The following is a 23,495-nucleotide window of genomic DNA, read 5'->3' on the forward strand; positions in this document are numbered from 1 at the left end:
CCCACAATGCATCACAATGCATGCAAGTAGTGTACAAATAATGTACCCTTTTTCACATGGATAATTCGTAATCCATTGCATTCTTTATTTTTTCTCAATGGAAGATGGTTGCTCAGATTATATATGCAGCAGAGTCTTCTGTGTGAGTTTATTAACCTAACACACACATTTATGGCAGGTTTATAAACATTTTTTTGTACTTACCCAGATGGGATTGCTGACGGTCTGAATCCAGTATTTCTTAGCAATGTTAGCCTGTTATCTCCACTTCTGAACTAAAAAAAAACTTTCCTACAGATGCAAAACATGTTTTGGCTGGTTAGTTGCACCCAGGGCAAGTGATAAACAAAGATATTTTATATATATATATATTTTTTCCTGATTGATTCCTTAACAGATTTTTATTCCGTTGGTCTTCTATTGGATATCTTGGACTTGAAAGTGTTAAGGGTTTTGTAAATAATATCTTGGGAACTTTTATGAGGGCAGTCTAGTGCTTACTGTATGACGATCATGTTTTAAAAGGGGCTGCTGTAACAGACACTGTATTTTTGTTTATTTAAAGACTTTTTCCACTGTATCTGTGTGTGTGTGTGTGTGTGTGTGTCCAATGATTCTATCCAGATCTTTAAGATCTCAGAGGCTCTGTGAAATACGGTGCTTATTTAAGCCTGTAGTTTTATAGGTGTGTGGGGTGTCCTTGGGTCTGGGAGAAGGAAAAGCCAGAGTTTTGGAAGGGCTCTGCTTAAGACCCAATGCATCGACTGTCTCAGCATTCATTATTAATTACAGCTGTAGACAGCCTCAAAGTGATCCATCACAGAGTGCTGGAATCACATTACCAAATCATGAATCTTCATGCTTCCATCAGTGGTGTGTCTGTGTGTGTTTGTGTGTGAACCAAAAGTTCAAAAACATTTCTTTTTGTGATACTGAGGTTAACATCAGGCTCAAATTAAGATTTAGGTTTAAATACTTATTGCATATAGTAGTAAATGAATAAAACACTAAAAATGTAATCTAAAAAGTACTATTTGATTTAGCTCAAATAAATACTAATGATAATTAAGGCATTTCTGATCTGTTCCTACCATTGGTTAATCATAAAGTGATTGATTGATTCATCTTCAATTCCTGACATTTTTAGGAGCAACAGCAGCAGGTCAGCACATACATTTAATGAAATAAAGTGTCCAGCATTAGGCTAGGATAGTTAAAGTTAGCTGAAGTAACTTAGCCTAAGTATTTGTTTACACAAAATACTGACTGCCTTTTTCTGTGTAAATTTCAGCCACATGTGATATACTGTTGCTTTCTGTGGCCTTTATATTAATTTAATTTAATATATTTCTAAAGGAAGCAAACAATGCTTGTAGTCCTGAAACATCAGCATTCATCAACGTGTAGTACCAATCCCAGTCTGCAGTGTGTTTTATGTTACATTGTGAATTTTCTTTTTGAATCTAACACCTCTGTATTTTAATGTGAACTAGTTTAATCTACCTGTCTCCCTTTTCCTCTGTCTCTATCTTTCTCTCTCTTGTTATATTTCTCTCTTTAGGCCTGCAGAAACGAATAACTGTGATTTAGTAAAGTTTCATACATTTCTGAAGCAGTGGCGGCAATAATCATGATGTACTAGGACTGTATAATAAATCTTATTTTAATTATTTCATTATTGCAATATGGATTTTTATGATATTCAAATTGAAAAGCAGCAATAACATTGCAAATAACAGCAAACAAACTCAAATTACATGACTTGAGACATCATGTGACATAATGAGGATAGAGGCAGAGGTTCACATATCGTACACCCCTACAATTTACCAACAGAAATGCTTCAAAAGACTTAAATTAAATGATTTGCAAAAATATATAATAGATTTTTTGCATAATGTTAGAATGGTCTGCATTGTAGATTACTACAAAAGGCATTTAAACTATGAAGAAAAACATGAAATTATTAAGTAAACAATAAAGTCTTAAAACATAAAAACTTTATATTTATATTTATATTTATATTATATAGTTTTATGAGGTAGAGTCACCTGGAATGGCTTTCAGTTAACAGCTGTGCTGAACTCATCATTTTTAAGTTAATTTAGGTTACTTACTTGAATTGCTTGCCCTCTTAATTTGTTTGAGAGCATCAGTTAAAGAGGTATACAGTAAAACTCTATTCTATCACTATATTATGGGAAAAACTACTTAACTAAGTAAAGAAAAACATACTTTTTAAAAGGTCAGTCAGTCCCCAAAAAAGTGCAGTCACAAAGACCATCAAAAATCATATGATGAAACTGGATCTCATCTGGACCACACTAGGAAAGGAGGACCAGGAGTTATCAGATTATCAGAGCTGTATGTGTACTATTTGTTAATGATCATTGTAGTCTGTCTCATTGCATTGATGGTACGGTTGAGCGGAGCAGAGCACTCTAAACATTATGCTCATTTTACTGTGCTGTTTGTGCACAGTTACAGATGAGTTTTTCAGTGAATCCAGTCTCACATTATTGATTCACAAATGTATTTTTAATGCTTAAGTGTCCTAAAATGTCAATAACAATCACAAAAAAGCTCCTTTTCAGCAATTTCACTTGTTACCAGTAGACTGCTATTATTAACCCACTTTAATCCATAGATACTTTAATAATCAATTCTACAATTATTTTTAATAACTTTCAGTTGGATCAAAATGTATAGAACTGTGTATAGTGAGTATCAGCCCTATCAAACTTCAGAGCCTGAACTGTCCATTTAATGAGTTTCATTTTACAATTGCTGCAATTGACTTGCTAATCATGCTGCTCTTTAGTCTGTACTAAGTATTGTGCATGCATTGTGTGAAGTGGAGCTGCATATCTAGAGGTGTCTCATTAATGGGCTGTTCGTGGCTGAGAGAGATGCATTATAAAGTGTATCTCTGCATAATGAACTGCAGCACTTACAGAGCAGACCGATGTACAGATGGCCTCCCCACAGGAGACAGCACATGTACTGGATCTGTACTGGTGTGTGTGTGTGTTTGTGGGGTGTGTTTGTGGGGTGTGAGAGATAGAGAGGATGGGTGTGTGTGAGCAGTGGCTGTGAATGTCTATGGGGTAGGGGATGGGAACATATGTGTTTGTGTGAGCTGGGTGGGAGGAGTGTGTGTGACATATGTGTGTGGGGCTTTACTATGACCACCTTCCATTTTGGGCTGTGGTTTAGGTTAGGATTAGGGTTCCTGGAAGCTTTGTATATGTGTGTGTGTGTGTGTGTGTGTGTGTGTGTGTGTAGTGGGGGAGTTTGGGTTTGCTCTCCCAGCAGGCACCGTACTTCAGTGGACACCAGAAAGACAGTGAACTGTTTAAGGTTGGACAGACATTGAATTTTAGTTGAAAATGAGACACAGTTTGATGTCAAAACGTATCATTTTAAAAACATTTCTGGTTGGAAGTAAAAGGCACATATCCATCAAAAACCCAACATTGGGATCACATTGAGTTAAATTTTAGTAAATAATCATTGAAAGCTTGGTGTAAAACCCAATATTGTTCAGATGTTAAATTCTGCCCAGAAATAAAAGTGACATATCTGTCAAAAACTCAGCACCAATGTTGGACAGATGTTACATTTTAGTAATTAATAATTCAAGAATTGGTGACAAAACCCAACACTGTTCATATGTTAAATTCTGCCTGGAAATAAAAGTCACATATCAGTCAAAAACCCAGCACCAATGTTGGACAGATGTTAAATATTAGTCAATAATAATTGAAATCTTGGTGTCAAAACCCAACGTTTTAATACATATCTGGTTGAAATCAAAGTCACATAATCCCACAAAAACCCAACATTGGGAGTTCAATTGTAGTTGATAATAATTGAAAACCTTGTGTAAAACCCAACATTGTTTAGATGTTAAATTCCGCCCGGAAATAAAAATCACATATCTGTCAAAAAAACAACACTAATGTTGGGCAGATGTTGAATTTTAGTAAATAATAATTGAAAGGTTGGTGTCCAAACCCAACATTGTTCAGATGTTAAGTTGTGCCTGGAAATAAAAGTCACATATCTGTAAAAAAAACAAACAAAAAAAAACATCACCATTGTCGGACAGATGTTCAATTTTAGTAAATAATAATTAAAAGATTGCTGTCAAAACCCAACATTGTTTAGATGTTAAATTATGCCCAGAAATAAAAATCACATATCTGTCAAATATCCAGTGCCATCATTGGAAAGATGTTGAATTTCAGTTGAATACATTACAGTAGTTGAAGTCAAAACTTCAGAAACAATTCTGATTGTAAATCCTAACCAAACATTGGATTTGCATGAAGGTCCAACATTAGACAGATTGTATTGTATTCTATCTATCTATCATCATATTGTGACTTAATAAAACAACATATCAATGTCTTAACAATGTTACAGTTTCACATTGTGTGACCATTAACATTTTTACTAAGTTCAGCAGATGTTGGGTTTTGGTTACCATACCTTGTAAATGTTTGTTCACTGTGTGTCCAAAGATTTGTAGACACTTTCTTCTTTTGAAATCAGCAAAGGGTAGTAAAAGAGGGTTTATTTTCTCTTTGCCTTGATTTTTTCTCTCTGTGAGGATTTGATGGCTTTTAGCCAAAAGAGCATTAGAGAGGTCAGGTAGTGTTAATGGGTGATTTAGTTATAAATCAAAAATGCCACTCAAACTTATCCCAGGGGTATTGGCTGGAGCTCCAGCACTCTAGATAAGTCAGTTCACTGCTCTAAAGCCCAGTGCTGATGGGATTTACACACCTCTAGCTACCAGCACTGAATGACTTTAGACTATTTTGTGGCTGCTCTTAAGCATTCTCATTTACAGAAGAGACCACTTAAAAAATTATGAGTTTCTTTGATTTAACCAAGTTGAAAACCTCTGGAATATAATCAAGAGGTAGATGAATGATCACAAGCCATCAAACCAATCTGATCTGCTTGATTTTTTGCACCAGAAGTGCAAAAAAAGTTATCCAAAAGCAGTGTGTAAGACTGGTGGAGGAGAATATGCCAAGATTTATGAAAACTGTGATTAAAAACCAGGGTTATTCCACCAAATATTGATTTCTGAACTCTTACAACTTTATGAATATGAACTTGTTTTCTTTGCATTATTTGAGGTCTGAAAGCTCTGCGTCTTTTTTGTTATTTCAGCAATTTTCCATTTTCTGCAATTAAATGACGTAAAGGACAATACTTTTATTTGGAATTTGGGAGAAATGTTGTCCGTAGTTTATAGAATAAAACTACAATGTTCATTTTATTCAAACATATACCTATAAATAGCAAAATCAGGTACATTGGAAAGAAGCTGGAATAATTTAGTATAAGGATTTTCTCAGATCATTTTGTACATATTGTATATTTTACCTAAATGCTGATGATGATACCGATGCTGGCATGTGTACTGTGTCTAGACCTTAAGACCTTTAGATCTTTTGTTTGGTCCAAACCAAAATAGCAGATGTGAAAGGTGCTGCAAACCACAGGATTATATCTGGATAAGGCCAATCCATATAGAAATGCAAGTGTGAACACACCCAAATCTCATTAAAGACAGATTCATATCATCACTCAAACCACTTAAGGAGTTGATATTAGTCGCGTTGGAGCCAAATGTTCCAGCAGTTTAAACACATCTGTCTTTCTGAGACATTCCACAACCAGAACTCCTCTCAGCACAACCAAAACAACAGCTAGTAGCCAGATATTAGTCATGTAACTCGGTGTGAACAGGGTCTAAATGTTCTTATATTATGTCAGTATGACATTGGCGCATGCCTTCTGAAAGACAATTTGATCCCTTAACATTATCACAACATTGATAACAACAAAAAAACATAATACTGCTTGCCAGCTGTTGCCATTCACAACAGTGATTCACTGTTTGTCCAGATGTTTATGGAAACATATTCTAATAAATGCATTCAGCTACTTTAAGCTGCACCCATTGCTCACATATAAAGTACAGGCCAAAAGTTTGGACACAATGCATTTTCAATGCAGTTTATTTTCATTACATTACATTGCATTTGGCAGACGCTTTTGTCCAAAGCGGCTTACAATAGTGAAGTACAAAGGTAATAGTAGTTTAAAGGTAAAAACATCTTTAGATAGGGCTTAAAGGAGGTCGAAGGGAAATAATGGGATAGAGAAGTGAAGGAGGTGAAGAAGAAAATGAGGTTAGAAGTAGTTAGTGTGTTAGAGGTGTTAAGAGAGGAAATGCACTGGTAGCCAGTGGTGCTCAATGAGCAGTGGGGTGATGTGTGCCTGTATTTCCATGACTATTTATATTGTAGATTCTCACCAAAGGCATCAAAACTATGAATGAACACATGTGGAGTTATGTACTTAACATTTCTTTATATATTTAAGTTTCTTCAAAATAGCCACCCTTTGCTCTGATTACTGCTTTGCACACTCTTGGCATCATTCTCTCAATGAGCTTCAAGAGGTGGTCATCTGAAATGGTTTTCCAACAGTCTTGAAGGAGTTCACAGAGGTGTTTAGCACTTGTTTGCCCCTTTGCCTTCACTCTGTGGTCCAGCTCACCCCAAACCATCTGGATTGGGTTCAGGTCCGTTGACTGTGGAGGCCAGGTCATTTTTTGTTAAGTACATAAAACTCCACATGTGTTCATTCATAGTTTTGATGCCTTCAGTGAGAATCTACAATGTAATTGAATGAGAAGGTGTGTCTAAACTTTTGGCCTGTACTGAATGTGCAAATGCACACACATGCATATAGCTTATCTAGTTTCTGTAGAGAAGTACTGCCAGTACAGATGATCTCTCTGGATCAGATGAAGATGAATCTGTTGTCACCATGCCTAATGCCAGGTGTAGACTAGAGGGGTATAAAGCCCCAGCATTTAGCTGTGAAGCACTGGAACTGCAGTAATGCTCCATTTAATACTTTTGGGATGAGTTGGGGAATTGGTGATCATCCAACTTCCTGACCCCACTGTGACTCTTTTGTGGATGAATACAATCAAACTCTTAGAGAAGTGCTCCAAACTCCGATTGGTTAGATGGCGCTTTCTCACCATCACGTTCAAAGATGGTGCTGGGCGGCACGAGGCGTCTGTGAGTGGATGTATGGGAACCAATTTGCTGCACTTTCCTCAGAGAGAACTGGCCGCTCAGGCAATGATGCATCGGCAGCAGCTCCAAAAAAGGGTTGACTGACTTAAGATGTGTCGGAGGAGGCGTGTGCTCGTCCGCACCCTTCTAGGGTCACAGGCACCGAAACAGTTGCTTCATGTCAAAAGCAAGATGAACTCTTTTGAATACCCTTGATTTTAAAAGAACAAATGAATAAGTAACCTTTGTCGGGTGTATGAGTCAGCAGCAAAATGCAGTGTGTGTGTGTGTGTGTGTGTGTGTGTGTGTGTGTTTGTGTGTGTATAAAAAAAACTACGGGATGATAAAAACAAGAAGGAAACAGACATGAAGGCAGAGATAGATAAAAGCCATTCTGAGTGCATAGTTTTGAGTGTATATGTGTGTGTGGGTGTTGTGTATTTGTCTCTGTGTGTTTGTGTGTATGTGTGTGTGTGTGTGTGTTGCAGATAGCAGCCAAAAAATCCCTGTTCAACGCAGCCATCACTCGTTGGAAACGCTCAGTGGAATCATTTCCTCTGCCAGCTTTCTGTGCCTGACAGGCTGCTGCCTATGCAACAAATAAAATCCTATACCCGTCACTCAAACTGCAGCTCCGACTCATCCCACCAGAGAGATGCTTTAAATACACACCTGTACTGCTGCTATCCGCACACACGCCAAACACGGGCAGCTTTTATCACGGCCTATCACAGCTTGGCGCAAAGCGTCTCTGTGCACGGATGTTGTCCTTGGCGAGCTCCAGGCCACGCTGTATTCATCCTGCCTGTCTCCTTCTTTCCCTAATAGCAAACAGCCCTGAATGCTCCCCTCAAAGAAAGCCACACTGTCAGCGCACTGCAGAATCCAGCACAATTAATAGCTTCCTCTGCTTCTAGAGAAAATACATTTCTCAGATTTGCTTCTTTTTCATGGAAAAGGCTTTTGAGCACTCGTGATGATTTCAGTCATTTTAATAGTCTGTCACGCTGTCTCATTACGTTGACGTTGTTATTCATTTCGTTTAGCAATGTGCTGATGATGATTTCAGTAACCATAACGATGATTAACATCTATTTGTGACCAACGTTGACACAGGAAAATACATTTTTGCATATATGTTTGTATACATGTATTTATGTACTTATTTTTGGGGTCATACTACTACACAGTGTGATGACTCAATGGTATAACCAGGGCTGTGTATTGGCAAGAAGCTGGTGTATTTTATTACAATCCCTGGGTTACTATTTGATTAATTGCGGTACTGTAAGCAAGACCATATATATGTCAGTTTTAATTAGGGGTGTGCCATATCGTATCGTGCGCGATAATATCGTCAACATTTTTGAATATCGTGAACGATATTATACCCTGAAATATCGTGCCATATCACTCACCCCTAATTATCATGTCAGGGTTCTACTTTTTTACTGTTTTAAGCAAAAGAAAAATTCACACATTTCTCATTTCCTATTATATATCTAATAGAGACAGATTATATCTGTCCAGTATCATTTATTTTACTTTAATCCTGGAAATATGGAGTTTTGTTACAAATCTGCCAAAATTCTTGTATTTTTTTAATATCTCAGTTAGTGTAATATCATATCTCAGGTGTGCAATATCACATCGTATACAATAATAAAATGTAAGTTTTGTTTTGTTGCAGTAGTGTGTTTTTTGTCATATCGCCAAGAGTATCGTTATCGCGATAATTCCATGAAATATCGTGATATAATTTTAGGGCCATATCGCCCACCCCTAGTTTTAATTTATTAATCAAATTTCATATTAATAACTGTTACAGTATCAAAAACACACCATCATATGTTTGAGTAAATCTGACTAAATCTGACTAAGAAAATGTTACTTTTTATATAAATAGAAAAGTACAATCTGAAGAGTATGACACTGCTATTTAGGAGATTAATCACGACACGATTGAACTATATGACCCTAGGCCAATTTAGCAAGATATTTTAATAGTGTGATATACCTACAGTACTGTGCAAAAGTTTTAGGCACCAAAGCAAATTACACTAATCCATTTATCTCAGCATTATGTGTGTTCTTACCTGAAATAACACCACATATGGTTTGACCAGATGCAAATAAAAATAAATACAGTAAAATGTAACAAATACTTCTCATTTTTAAGTATGTTATATCCTGTGAGCCAAGGATTTCTCCTGGATGCCCTCAGCCAGCATGTGTATATGTTCAGTTCCATCAGCAGCTCACCTGATTTACCAAATTTACCGATTTACCAAACCAGGTGTTGATATTATGAGAACTAAAAATAATGCTTTTTTTTGTAAAATTTGTATTTATTGTAATGTTGGTGTTTTACTGAGTTAATAAACACTTACTTCACAGATAAAAAGCTTTTTCTTTGATAAAAATTCCCACAGGTGCCTAAAACATTTGCACAAAACTGTGTGTTTGGTTAGAAACTGCAAAGTATTATCGGAGTATGGCCTAGTTTCAGATGTAAATACTATTAGAATATAGCTTTTTGTATGAATGAATATTAATACATTTTAAATAAAATCTTGCTTATTTGTTGATTTTATGTTTTAGATTTTAGTTCAAAAGAGTCAGTTTAAGAGTTTGTTGTAATCTGCATAGTAAGAAAATAAGTTTCCTTGGACAATGAAATTCTTCTTCTTTTTTTGCTCCTCACTAAGGATGCCAAAAAAGGAGAAAATACAATAAAACAAGAAATAATACACTAACTAAATATACTAAACACTAAACTGGTGTAAATTTACACCAAGAAATCAATATGTACACAGTTACAGTAATATATGATATATATGTACTATTTACAAGCCAGAACATGACATCTACAGCAATGTCATGTGACAAAAGTGCAAAAAGTACAGTAGTGCATTTATAACCATAGTGTATAATTTAGTTTATAGTTAAAAATGGCTTTAAGGGTGTCAACTGTAATGAATAATATCAGTCAGTGCTCTATGGTCATAAATAATACATAAACTGCAGAAAAATATACAGTATAAATGTAATAATAAATGTTACTTCCTGTATGCTGAGTATGTGCATTAGAGTACTGAAGTATTTTAAAGTTCTTGGAAGTCTGTTCTTCTCTATTTCATGAGAAGATACAAAAAATATACAGGTATTTAATATGTAACATCTTTACTCATGCATATCAGAAATGATGTATATTCATTTATACATTTCTACTCCAGAACTTGAGAAACTTGATTGTACTCAACTTCCCTGCCTGACCTGAGTATATAGAAATTAATAGACTGGTTGCATACATTTAGCTAGATGTTTTGCAAGATGTTTATTCCGACTGATGTTATACCCATGTGAACTGGTTATTGGAAGCTAAACATTATGAGATTTACCTAGATTTACCTGGTAGCTTGATAACACCATGTGTGGAGGACAACAAGTGCTTACTGCTGATATGTTTAGGCCTCACAAATCCTTCTTGCACGTCACATTTAATCGTAGGATGTGTTGCATGTCATCTGCTTTCCACTTACTTGAACATAATAGACAGTGTGACACAGCTTGTAATTGTACATTAGCAGCTCTGTATTTGGCTCATAAAACCTACCTCCTATGAGGTGCAGAAAGAACAGTCAGATGACCCCCTCATTAAAACAGATGGAAGGCAGAAGCAAACGTCTGGCTGGTGACCAAAAGAAATCACATTTTTCAAACGGTTCTCAGTGAAATGACTCATTTAGATGCTTTGCCAGTGCTCAGGCAGCACGGCAGTGCCCTCCAGCATCCATAAACAATACATTCCCTTAAACCAATAAAAACGCATGCTCTTGTAAGGCCATATGGAAGGCCCATCCATCTAAGGAAAGTGAAGTTGGAACACGATCAGTTATTTCCCTGCGTCTCGCCCTCTCATACATTAGACAGAAATGAGAGATGAGAGAAAACTGCTCTTACCAGTGGAAAACTACCTTCTAATTCAGGCCTATTTTAGTGTACTTATGTAATTTTTTTTTACTTTACATTAGTTACATCAGTAGTTAGTATTAAAATTATAATTAATTATTGTATTTAACTGTTGTAATTCACTCCTTAATTACACTGTGTGCAGTGTATGCTTTGGGCACTTTTGGTGTGTGTATGCTCGACTGAGACCTAAGAGGCTTATTGTTTTATTTCTGTGTAAATATGTCAGAACTGCCCTTCGTTGTTTAATATATAATATATAGCATACTCAATAAACAGTATGGGCCCTATCTTACAACCTGTGCAAGGTGTGTTGTGATGCTCATTGCTATCTTACACCACAGCAACAGTGTATTTTTATAGCTTCTACATTGCATCTGACGAATATATCTATACTTATAGGCGTGGTGGTCTGGAAATGAGGTGTGTTCAGGTTAATTCCTGGCGTATTGCTATCTTGGCCACGGAAAACACAGGTGCACCACTGACTGAATACAATCTAGCCACTTCTTACACACACACAAGGACATGCAGCAGAACACAAACCCAGCAGAAAACACAATAAACACAATACTAAATAAAATAACATTGCTGTTCTTGTAAATGACCTGCTTGTTCACCTTGCTATCTTACACCCCACCAACAGTTTATTTTCACAGCTTCTGCGATGGATCTTACGAATATATCTATGCCAATGGAAAGGCGGTCTGGAAGGGAGGTGCAGGTTAATTCCTGGTGTATTGCTATCTCGGCAATGGAAAACACAGGTGCGCCACTGACTGAATATAACCTAGCCTCTTGTTGCCATTAAAATGCCACCATTAAAAGAGCACACCTGTCTCTTAAAGGTATTTGCAAGTGACACACTGATTGCTTTATTTCATGCTATGCCCAAAACACACCCATGATTAATTAAGAAATTTTGAGCATTTTGAATATAAGGTGTACATTTCCCGTCGTTATGATAGCAAAGACACACTGACAGACCCTAAATCAAGCTATGTGGTGCGCCGATGATTGCTCGCCTATAGATCGCTAAAATAGGGCCCTATATGTCCAAATGTTTGTGGACACTTATTCTAATGGATGCATTAAGCTACTGTAAATTTATTCCCAAAAGTATTGCTGGTGTAATAGAACTCCCTGTAGCAGGGAGAGAAATGACAGTTTTGAGCTAGAGAGCTGTACACCCCTCCAGGACTGAGATGATGAGCAGTAGAACTGTGTTCTCTGGAATGATGGTGCTTCGTCCAGTACTTTTAGGATGAGAGATTTTCTTTCTTAGATAAAGGAACATTGTGTTCTCATCATTAAAGTAATCTCAAGCACATTCAGTGATGTTAAAGTCTGGGTTTAATGTGAGAGAGTACAAAAGAGGAAGTGGTGACTCTGGGGAGCTTCTTTGCACTCTTTCTTCCTTTTCTCAATAAGAGCTTTTTGATCATAGCCACATTTTTCAGATCTGTAGAATTAAATTGGATGGACACAAACACTTGTCTGTATTGTTCAGATGATCAGAAGATATAAATAGGTACCTGCATTTACCTGGAAAGTCATGGGACAGAAGTATGTAAACTGATCAAGAAGTGTTACCTCAGGGCATGACTGAGGTTAAACACTGGTCAATGTGCTCATGGCAAGGTCTGATAACAGGTACCAGATGGAAAAGGCTTCCATTTCTGAAGTTGTGAGGGCATTTAACATTCTTCTAACCACAGTGTCACGTGTGCACTGGAAATATGTCCTAGAAGGCATTACCACCCACAGTGGACAGTACAGTGGGTGGTACTGATAGTGATGAGCGTCTAGGTATAATTGTCCATGCAAACTGATCACAACCACATTCAGTGTAGGCAGCCTCAGAAACATACCCACCAGTCAGCCAGTGCAGCATTCTTTAGCTTCAATGGGACATGGCAAAAGTCATGGGATACAATGCAAGGTTCTGTTACATGGCATAGCATGTCAGTGCACTGTATATTTGACTTAAATGTGGTTTGTATTTTATTAAATCAGCTTTGTCTCTTAACATCTAAAAAATCTGATTCTCTCCATAGTACAGTAAATTAGATTTACAGGGTTTGTTTGGTCATGAAAAACCTGGATAAGTCATGAAATTTGAAAATTTAAAAAATCCAGGCCTGGATAAGTTTAGGAAAATTAAAAATACCCAGAAATCTTGTAATAGTCATGGAAATTTGGTGTACAAATATTGTGTATCCGTTTATCGATGGAGAAATTTTATGAATATTTTGAAAATCTATATTCGTCAGCTCATTACTGAGTTAATTCAGTAATTTAGCCCTTCTCAATGGAGCTCTCAGGATCTGACACACATTTTATTATTAAATATTGTGTGTCGGATTCATTTAAGACCTACTATAATACATTTTGATTATAGTTTTAGTTGATGTTTGGTTTTATTGTCTATGTCTACACTGATGTTTTTTTTTTTGTTTTTTTTTTAAAGGTATGGCCATGAAAATTTGCCTTGAAGGCATAAAAAAGTAATGAGAAAAATCATGAAAATGTATAGGTTAAAGAGTGTATGAACCCTGGATTTATCAAAATGTTAATATGAGTGTTAACTAAGTAATATCAATGTAGTATCATTACAGTTGTAATACAGATTGTGAGAATACCAAAATTTGAAACGCTATTCTTACACTAATTCTCAGATCCACAGAGAGTATTGTTGTGGTGTGTGGCAGAAGCTTGGGACGGTCTCTGGTATTGTGTGGGGGTTTAAGTGTATATGTGCTTTTTGTTTGAGTTTGTAGGCAGTACAGGAGCAAAAGTGCTGACTGGCTGCAGGTGGAAAGTGCTGACAGAGAGTACACACTCTGCTTGAAATAAGACATGAATCTATAGAGTGCAGCACTCATGCACAGGAGATCTGAACACACACACACACACACACACACACACACATATGTATAGATCAGTGCATGGATGCTGCCACACTGTGCACTCTCGAACATCAGTATCCTCTTAGACCCTGTTTACATCTCATTTATTTGTGAGTCTTCTTGAGAATCAGGATTACACTCAAGGAGTATGAATACACCAGCATGCATTTATAACTGATGCAAATCTGATAACTCAAACCACCTCAGAAGATGATCTGAGACACAATTGATCCACATGTTCTAGCAGTGTAAACGTGTTCATCTGTCCAAAATTGTCCACAATCCACAACCAATCCACCCTCCCAGTACAAACTAAACTCCTCCCCAGTAGTATGCAGTATGTTGCTTTATATGTGACCCATGTCTTTGAGGAAGATAGTCATGGAGGATGACAGCATGTAAAATTGGGCATTATTGAGAAGACAATCATCATTACCACAGGAAAAAACTGACTTGAGAAACAGCTGGATGCTACATAACAAGCAGACTTGCATATTCTGTCCCATGTAGTCATAATATTGGCAACTTTATATTATTGACTTATCGTGCAATAAATGGACATTTTTGCTCACATAGCGATTAGACACACCGCGATTAGATTTCAGATTGAAGCAGAGTTTTATTTGACTGCTAAGTGTAAATGCATGTGGTGAAAATCTAATCATGATTTAATCCAGATACTACTCTCATGAAGTGACCAGGTGTAAACAGAGTGTAAAGCACAAAAATTGAGGACTTTGTAAATGTGTTGGGTACACTTAACTTTTAAAATATAAATTTATATATATTGGTATGGTTTGAATTACATTGTATATACATTTTATATAAATGCAGTCATACTACACGCAGGTGTTTACCACTAGGTATATCTTTTGGGGTTACGATTTACAGCTGGCTGTAGTCAATTATTTTCTCTTTTAACCCTTTAACAGGCCAGGGTTTCTGTCAGTTGTCTGCCTGACATTACACTACTAAATCTTGAGGATTTCTATTCAAACATTACATAAAAAGCTTTCATGTTTGATAAGGGACATTACTGAAAAATCTAATTGTAATTGTAATAGAAAATATAAAAACAAATATTTAAGTAAATCTGCTAATGTCAAAATATAATAAATAAAATCATAAAATTGTCTCTTTCCTACACTTAAAATATATATTTTCCTGAATACAAATTAAGTTCCACAAACCAGTTCCTATGCACCTTTCGTTTTGTTATGTTTGTCTAGTTTTTATGTCTATTTATAAACATGCAGAATTTGGGTTGATTCCTGTTACTGATCTGAAGTTATTAAGTGGAGTAGAGAGAGAACAGACAGCGTCCAGCCCAAATGTGTCCTGTAGAAGATTTCAAAGCCCTCAAATTTTTAGAATGTAAATAAGTTATTTTACTGCAGAAAATGGGTTTCCCTCATCACTTATAAAACAATAACATAATAATGCAATTTAGACTATTTTTAAGAACAGTACTTTATCAGGTACATTTTACCTGATAATATTTATAAACTTGGATTGGTATATACAATACGTGTATATATATATATATATATATATATATATATATATATATATATATATATATATATATATATATATATATATATATATATATATAATTCATTAATATATATAGTTAATAAATTAATAAAACATAAACCAAATAAAACCACAATTTGTAGACATTAACATACTAGCTCATTCACTTCTTCTCAATAGTGTAAACACAATAGGTAACATACATTATCAGCCCCCTTTTCTACAACCTTCATAAAAACAACACAAAATAAGACTGATTGTGATGTGACCTTCTTATCACGCTAACAACAATATAGAGGCATGGAAGTACCGGTATGTGTTAATAATTACATATATACAGAGTGCACCTTTATGGTAGGTGTGTCTGATAAAATGTCTAGTGAGTGTAAAAAGGTGTGTCTAACTACTGGTAACCCTGTGTACACTGGGCACTTCTATACTGTTCATAGTTTCAAAACAGAATATACCACATGCTAGGGGTGCAAAATAAAAATACTATTAACATCAATATAACATCAATATAGTTGTGTGGACAGGTGCAATAGCTAAATCGCATAGCATGCAGTGTTTTCTGCAATGTAAAGTACATGTAAAATTACTTACTACAGTTACTAAAGTTTTTTTGATACAAATGTAAAATTGACACATACACCAAAAATGATTGAATCTACCCAATATTATTATTTTGCTCCAATTGTGAACACACAGTGCATTATAAATATCCTGACATGTTTGATCATCAATGTTTTTTTGTGAAAAAAAAAACAAAAAAAAAACTGTATTTTATTCTATCAAAGACCAGCAAAACATCGCAATTTCATTTTTTTTCCCCCAAAAGCATTAAGCCCTACCACACACACACACACACCTCAGTTTCTCATAGGCAATACTGTATGTGTATTCCCACCACTTGCAATGCAGACATGTCTTTAAAGACAGTATTGATCTTTTGATGGATGTCCGGAAAGTCAAGCGTTTTCTAAATGAGGGCGTACAGTTTTGAGCTATTTATATTCACACACGCGCAATTACTCCAGCTGTCAGAGATATCCTGCACTAATGCAATCTAAAGCAATATTTCCCTGTCATATTTAATATTGCTGGCTTGTTCTACCCTTTTTCATGTCTTTGTACAATTATGGGTTTATATAGCATGGCACTCCACTTACAAGATGTGAGTCAGACCCCAGGTTCCCTAGGTCTTGTGTTCAGGCCACTCTTTCCCTGCGTGGCACTTATCTGAAAAAAAATTACTCGGAATGCTCAGACTTTGCAACAACAGCATTTTAAGAGGCTGTCCTGAACTCACCCTGCAGGGAGTTTTAAAGGCCCTCATGTTTTGGACAGTAGCCGGCATTTACCTTGACACACCATGTGGCTGTTAAAGGAGTTTGCGGTGACTCTGCAGTTCAGAAACAATGTGGACATGAGCTCAGTTAAATTGTGAGCTTGGGAATGATGCTGGTCCTCATTGTGACAGTGAAATGTTTGTAAAGCTTTTCAGTTTGGTGTGTTTTATCATCAGTTTGACAGGAAATGTGATCAAATGTTTCTCTAATCCCTAAAAGGTTATATAAAGAGAATAACACAGTTAAAGAGCAGTCAAATTTCTTTATGCTGGAAATGTTAATAAACCATTTCTAAACATTGGGCCTCCAGTGAATCACTGTGAGGAATATAAAGAGTTAATTTGCAAAACAGATGATAATTAACTTCTAATAGGATGTTCGAATACAGGATGTTTAGCGTCGCTGTTTCTTAGGGCTGCAACTATTAGTCGATATAATTAACAATGTTGATTGTTCACATTAGTCGACTATAAATTTCATTGTCAACTAATCGTTAATTTCTAACAGTGGCGCATTACACAAAGTGCTGCTGACAGAAATGCCATGGCTGATGGGTAATGGGCTTATATACATACACAGTTTACAACGGAGTTGGTCTGTGTCTCCAAAAGTGCCCAAACTCAACAGATTACATATTTACTCACTAAATCTCATTCAAATGGCTTTTAGATCTCCTGTTCAGCTGTTTCTTTTGTTTATAGTGATAGAGGACATGACAGAAATGTTTTTTGACTAATCGACTGATCGAAAAAATAATCGTCAGATAAGTCGACTAGCAAAATTATCATCATATTCCATCCCTACTGTTAGTGTTATAAGGTGTGATCATCATCAAAAATGATGACTCCAGTGGCATTGAGAATAATGATTTAGAAAGTTATAGATCATTTTGGTTAAAATCAAAATAATTATCATTGAAAAAATCACAGATACCACTTTTCCATCAAAAAAGTGCTGGTTCCGGAGCCAGAGGTTTCTGTGAACCTTTTAAGAACTGTGGGCGCGTTCTACAAACCGGAAACAGAAGGGGTGGTAAGGTTTGTAAACAACTTTGCAAACAGTGACGTAATTCCAAACCAGCAAGATTGTGGGGCCAGGACGACTTTTCTGGTTGAGAACCTGTGATTTTGTGGTGGAAAAGCACAGAACCAATCTGGAACTTGGCAACAGCACTGGCACTATGCCAGTGCTTAAAGCACCCAAGGTGCATTCTAACATAAGAACCACGTTCCAGCTGTTAAACAGGGGGGTGGCAGTATCATAGTTTGGGAACGCTCTGCTGCTTAATGTTTAAGGATGCATATATGAATTCTGGATTGTGAGAGCAGATACTACAGGAAAATGTCAACATATCCACAACTCCACAATATATTCCAAAAGTATTGGATGGGCCAAATTTATTATTCTAGAGAACACAGTTCCAATTCTATTATCTGCAATGTTTTTGCTTGGCACCATTGATGTTTATAGTGGTATAGTTCACTTGTTCCACTTTTAGCACCATTAGTGAAAGTGGGATTTGCATGCACAAACATTTATGACAGTATTATGCATTACAGTTAGTGTGTGTATATGTGTGTGTGTATGTGTTATAGGTATAGGTGCGTGGGTGTGAGCTTATGGCATATAGTGTGGATGTGTTTATATATTGATTCTCCTTGAGCGGGGGGACTAAACAGAATCACATTAAAGCGCGTGCCCCCTGCAGGGATTTAAAAGGGGATTGGCAGAGACGCTGTTAGCAGAATAGCTCTCAGTAATGAAACAGTGTTCAAACAGACTACCTGTTGCTTTAGTGACACTAAATATGTCAACAGCCTATTGAACGGGGAATAAGCTTTTGATAGCAACATATTTCAAAACACAGGTGCACAACCTAGGCTGGCAGTCGCTTTTTGTGTTTGACGTGTTTGTTTTTGTGTGTTTTACAGATCCCGAAGACTACCAGCCACCAATATGGAAATCCTACTGTAAGTATAACAGAGCTTAAACCTAATTCTGCTGTACTGAGTAGCTGACTTCATGCCAAACATTTCGGTTACATAAAACCGGAACATTTTTTGGTATTTCCCTTTGAAAAAAGAATTGAGAAGAAATATGTGGGTTCATAACTAATGCATGAAAACCGAGCTTCTAACCACAACAAGCCTGTGCTGTTGCAATCATTCTTATGACACAAACATTTCATAATCCGTCTGAGTAGTCCAACTGCATCACTGGAATGTGGCCTGACCTAGTGCACTGAGAAAGGTGGAGCACTGGGTTTACTGGATTGAATGTGTTCAAAGGTGAATAGATTAAAGACACATTCAAATCAGTTATATTTAGTATATTACTACATTGGTCAAAACACTGAGGGCCCTATGGTAAACCCTGCGCAAGGTGTATTGCAATGCTCTTTGCTATCTTACATCCCGTCAACAGTCTATTTTCATACTTTTAGCCTACACTGTTAAAATAGCATCAGAGTTTAGGAATACATCTTCACTGATGATGAGCATGGTGGTCTGGAAGTGAGGTTTGTTCAGGTAAATTTCTGGTGTGTTGCTATTTTGGTGCGCCACTGACAGATTAAAACCACGACAACAGTCAACCATCAGTCCATTCCTATAAGAGTGCAATGTGTGCTGTGTGCGCCCCTGCTTGTTAAAAACACACAGACACTTTTAACTCAACAATAAACAGAATAAGGAATAAAATAACATTGCTGTTTCCTTAAATGAACTACTGGTGCAGCATGAACGTGCAGGTCAGTATCCTCTTCTGAGACGTGCAAAGCACTGCACTCATAAGATACACCTGGCTCCTAAAGAGAATGACAACTGGCACACTGGTTGGTTTATTTAATGTTACACCCAAAACACACCCATGATTAATTAAGAAATTAAATAATTAAGAAAATTGTACATGTTTTAAGCCACACAAGGCATATTTTTTGCACATTGTACAGTTTTATTTCACATTCGATTTTTTCCCATATCGTACACCCCTAGTTTAAACCATTTTTACAATTCCAATGAATTAAATTTAATTAATTATTTAATGTGTGCATATAGTTCTGGCACTTTTTCTAAAAAATGATAAAATATAAGTTAGGAAGTTTTTTGTATTATTTATGTATTATTTATGTTATGTAAAATATATATAGTCATGTGCCCACAATAATAAAAAAAATAAACATTAATGAGCTAGCAAATAGTATGAATATTCAGGGCTTATTTATGGGTTAATGTCATTTAGCAGCTGCTTTTATCCAGAGTGACTTACAGAAGTGTTTCCCTTCTTACTTATATATTAAAATATCTCAAGGTAGTGTGAATGAAGTGTTTAAAATCAGTGAAAGGGATTTTTTTATGCAGTTGATATTTGAAGACCCAGGCAACTCTAACATTCGGACACCCAGTAATAATTCCTTCCACCACCTTAATGCCAGGACAGAGAAAAGTCTGGATGCTTGTTTTCTGTACATCTTGAAGGATTGCTCAGTCTGATAGTCATATTGGTACAGATAAGCTTTTAGTCATTGCTACAAAGTAGGGAGGCACTATTCTATTGTTCGCCTTTTAAAGGCTTGTGTCAGGGTTTTGAGAAACTGCAGACAAACAGCTATAGCTGCTGCAGAAAGCAAGTAAAAAGAAGATGCACTCTGCTCTCTTCCATGACAGCTCACTTTCGCTCTGTCACTGTACAGTTAATTTCCCCACACTCTCTGGGTGGTAATTTGGGGCTGCCATGTCCTTGTCTTATTGGTGGACGGGGTCCAGGCCTTGCTGCTTGTCCTGAGCGTCCCTGACACAATAACAGCATTGCCACCGGATGCCTCCCTGCTCCCCACATGGCAAATCTGCTCCAGCTCCCAGCGTCTCTCTGCACTTGCATAGTGTTCCTCTCTGGGACAGCCTGTTCGTCTGATGTAGTCGTCAAGAGCACTTCTACCCTGTGTCACCCGAAAGTGCCCCAGGACATCTGCTGTTGTTTTTTAATGTCTCGATCAATTCAGAGAGCTGTGCTGTTCTCAAAACTTCGATCCATATGCCACTGCTGTTCTTGCATTGTTGGATGGAGTTTAAATTGGTAATAATGGATATTGAACATAAACTGGCAAAGGTTTTAGTCCTGAGTCATGCTGGAATCAGAAAAATCCTATAATGTTTATAATGTATGATTTTGTCAGCAGTCCAAAATCTCAAAAGCCTTCAATCCAGCATATGGAATCTTAATAACAGAATGGACTGATATATCACTTAGCTGATATTATAAGCTTATATTTAAAATATAAATGCAACTATAGATCAATATTTTACTTTAAACAACTGTTTAAGTGTTTGCAGTTTTTCATGTTTGCAAAGAATATTATTGTCCATTTTGTATAAGACCATTTTGTACTATTATACTATTATAATAGTACTATTATAGTATTATAATTATATTCATAATAGCATAAAAATGCAAACACAACCTTATAAAGAGCAAAAAATGTTCATACTTAGAAATGATCAGGCGTTGGAACTTAAAATGTTTAAATATCCTAAAAAATAAAAAGTTGATGTTTTTGGGATCTCCTTGTTAGGTAAATATAATGGGCCATATCGATAATAATAAGTGAATAATTTAATTATTGTGACAGGCCTAATGATGTAACAATAGTTGCATGAAATGTCATAGTAGAACCCAATATGGGGCTACATCTATTTCTATATTGTGGCTGTCCAGTGAAAAACAAGTATCTCAAAAACGACAACTTGACAGTAGAGAGATAAAATCTTCTTAGCTTTCAATGGAAAGCAATGTAAAAAAAAGAGTTTATTTCAGGCCATTTTGGAATATTTCTAATCTTCAAGAATGGAAAATTTGAAACATTGTAAGGACAGTTTTTGTGTTCAGATAAAGTTGTTTTATCTAAGAGCACAACAGAATTAGGACACCCTATTTGAACATGTGAACATCTGATTTTCATTTGAATAATATTAAGATAGCGGTAACAATCCAACTGAAAAAAAAACTTGTAATTAGTTTAAGTGCAAGAAATTGTGAGAAAAAAATAAAAAGAAACCCCCACATTTACTACTGCAAATGTGTAAAATTAGAATCAGTTGCAGCATATCATCAGTAGAACATGGTTATAGATAATTTGGGTAAGCCTATGTTATTTAAATCTAAGGGTGAATTAGAAATCAGCCATTCACTGTCTGGAAATAATGTTTAAAACAATGCCCAAGAGTTTTTCTCCAATTTTTCCAACATTATAAATTAAAAGTAGAGAAGCTGTTCTGCAATTAGATTTTTTTAAGTACATTGTCTCACTTACAGTATTACAAATTATAACAATGTATTGAATTGTACCCCTGTACTATTATATGTATTGTATTGTAGGTAATTTCAGATGTACAGCCTATCAGGAAATTAAAATGCTCTTTGGGGAACTAAAATGATTCTTCAGTAGACAGGTGTCCTCTTTACAAGAGCAAACCACAAAATGAGTAACGAGAATAATAAGAGTCTAAAATATCATCACAGAACATACAGGTAGCGTTCAGTCCAGTTGATGTCAGGGTACAACATCTACCTTGAGAAAGAGAACAGATTTCAGTTGGGGATGTACAAGGACAAAACCATTACGATCAAAATAATCACCAGGGAACGATTCAGGTCCAAAACACATTCAGAAATCAATGGCATTAAAAAAGAGTTCATCCTGCTTTTGTTGGAGTAACTGTCTCTACTGTCCAGGAGATTTTGGAGCATTACTGTGAGGATTTGTTGAGTGTTAATAAGGTCAGGATTTTGACTGATCCCCTCCTCCAAGCCCCCAATTAATCCCAAAACACAGATCCACTGCTCCACAGTTTAATGCTGGGGGCTTCTAACCCTCTTGGCCATGCCTGGCATTAGACATGGTGCCAGTAGGCTCTGTATTATGATATGCATTTTATGGCCAGGTTTTTTTTTAATGCACAGCCCTAATTAAAAAGCTCTTTAGGGACCCAAAATGGTTCTTCTATAGACCTATTGTTCTTTTCAAAACACAGGGACAGTTGATTTTCAATTAAACTATACTGAGATAAAGGTAATATAACTGGACAAATACAGCTGGAAAATAATGTATTTTTTAATAATTTGTAATTAATTGAAGTGTTTAATTTTTAAGTGTTTAATTCTTTTGTTTATTTTTTGTAAGGAAAATGTTAAGACACCCCCACATTTACTACTGCCAATGTCTAAAATTATAATTAGGTGCAGCATACCAACAGCAGGTGATTAAAACATTGGCTATACCTGACGTTAGACATGGTGCCAGTAGGTTCCTGTTAATCTGGTCCAGAGACTTGGCAGGAAGGAAGTGGACAAGTCGTTTGTGTGCATTTGCACATTGTTTTTAACAATGGGTTCCCTAATAAAGCATTCATTAGAGGGGGTGTCTACAAAAATGAGGGTTTATAGTGTTGCCCTTTTTGGGGTTTTGTAGACTCCCAAAACTGGTGTTCCTGAAAGATCTTTACAGCTGAACTGAACAGCACAGTAACTGCTGCAGCCGAACACTCCGATCCACTCTCTCCGATTGACTAACTGTTATTGCTGATTTATCATCTCTCCCTCTGCACAGCCTCAAGTTT

At 36.2% G+C, this 23,495-nt stretch overlaps 1 protein-coding gene across 1 annotated transcript in view; it reads left to right on the forward strand.

Moving 5' to 3' along the window:
* The window catches only part of chn2 (chimerin 2), a 75,380-nt gene that overhangs the window by 11,557 nt on the left and 40,328 nt on the right, over positions 1 to 23,495 (forward strand). Inside the window, exon 2 of the mRNA XM_049480483.1 lies at positions 18,813 to 18,851. Within this exon, the coding sequence (XP_049336440.1) occupies positions 18,813 to 18,851 (39 nt within the window). The remainder of the gene's footprint in view (positions 1 to 18,812; positions 18,852 to 23,495) is intronic.

The sequence above is a fragment of the Astyanax mexicanus genome, chromosome 6 (assembly GCF_023375975.1).
Source record: "Astyanax mexicanus isolate ESR-SI-001 chromosome 6, AstMex3_surface, whole genome shotgun sequence".
NCBI lineage: Eukaryota > Metazoa > Chordata > Actinopteri > Characiformes > Acestrorhamphidae > Astyanax > Astyanax mexicanus.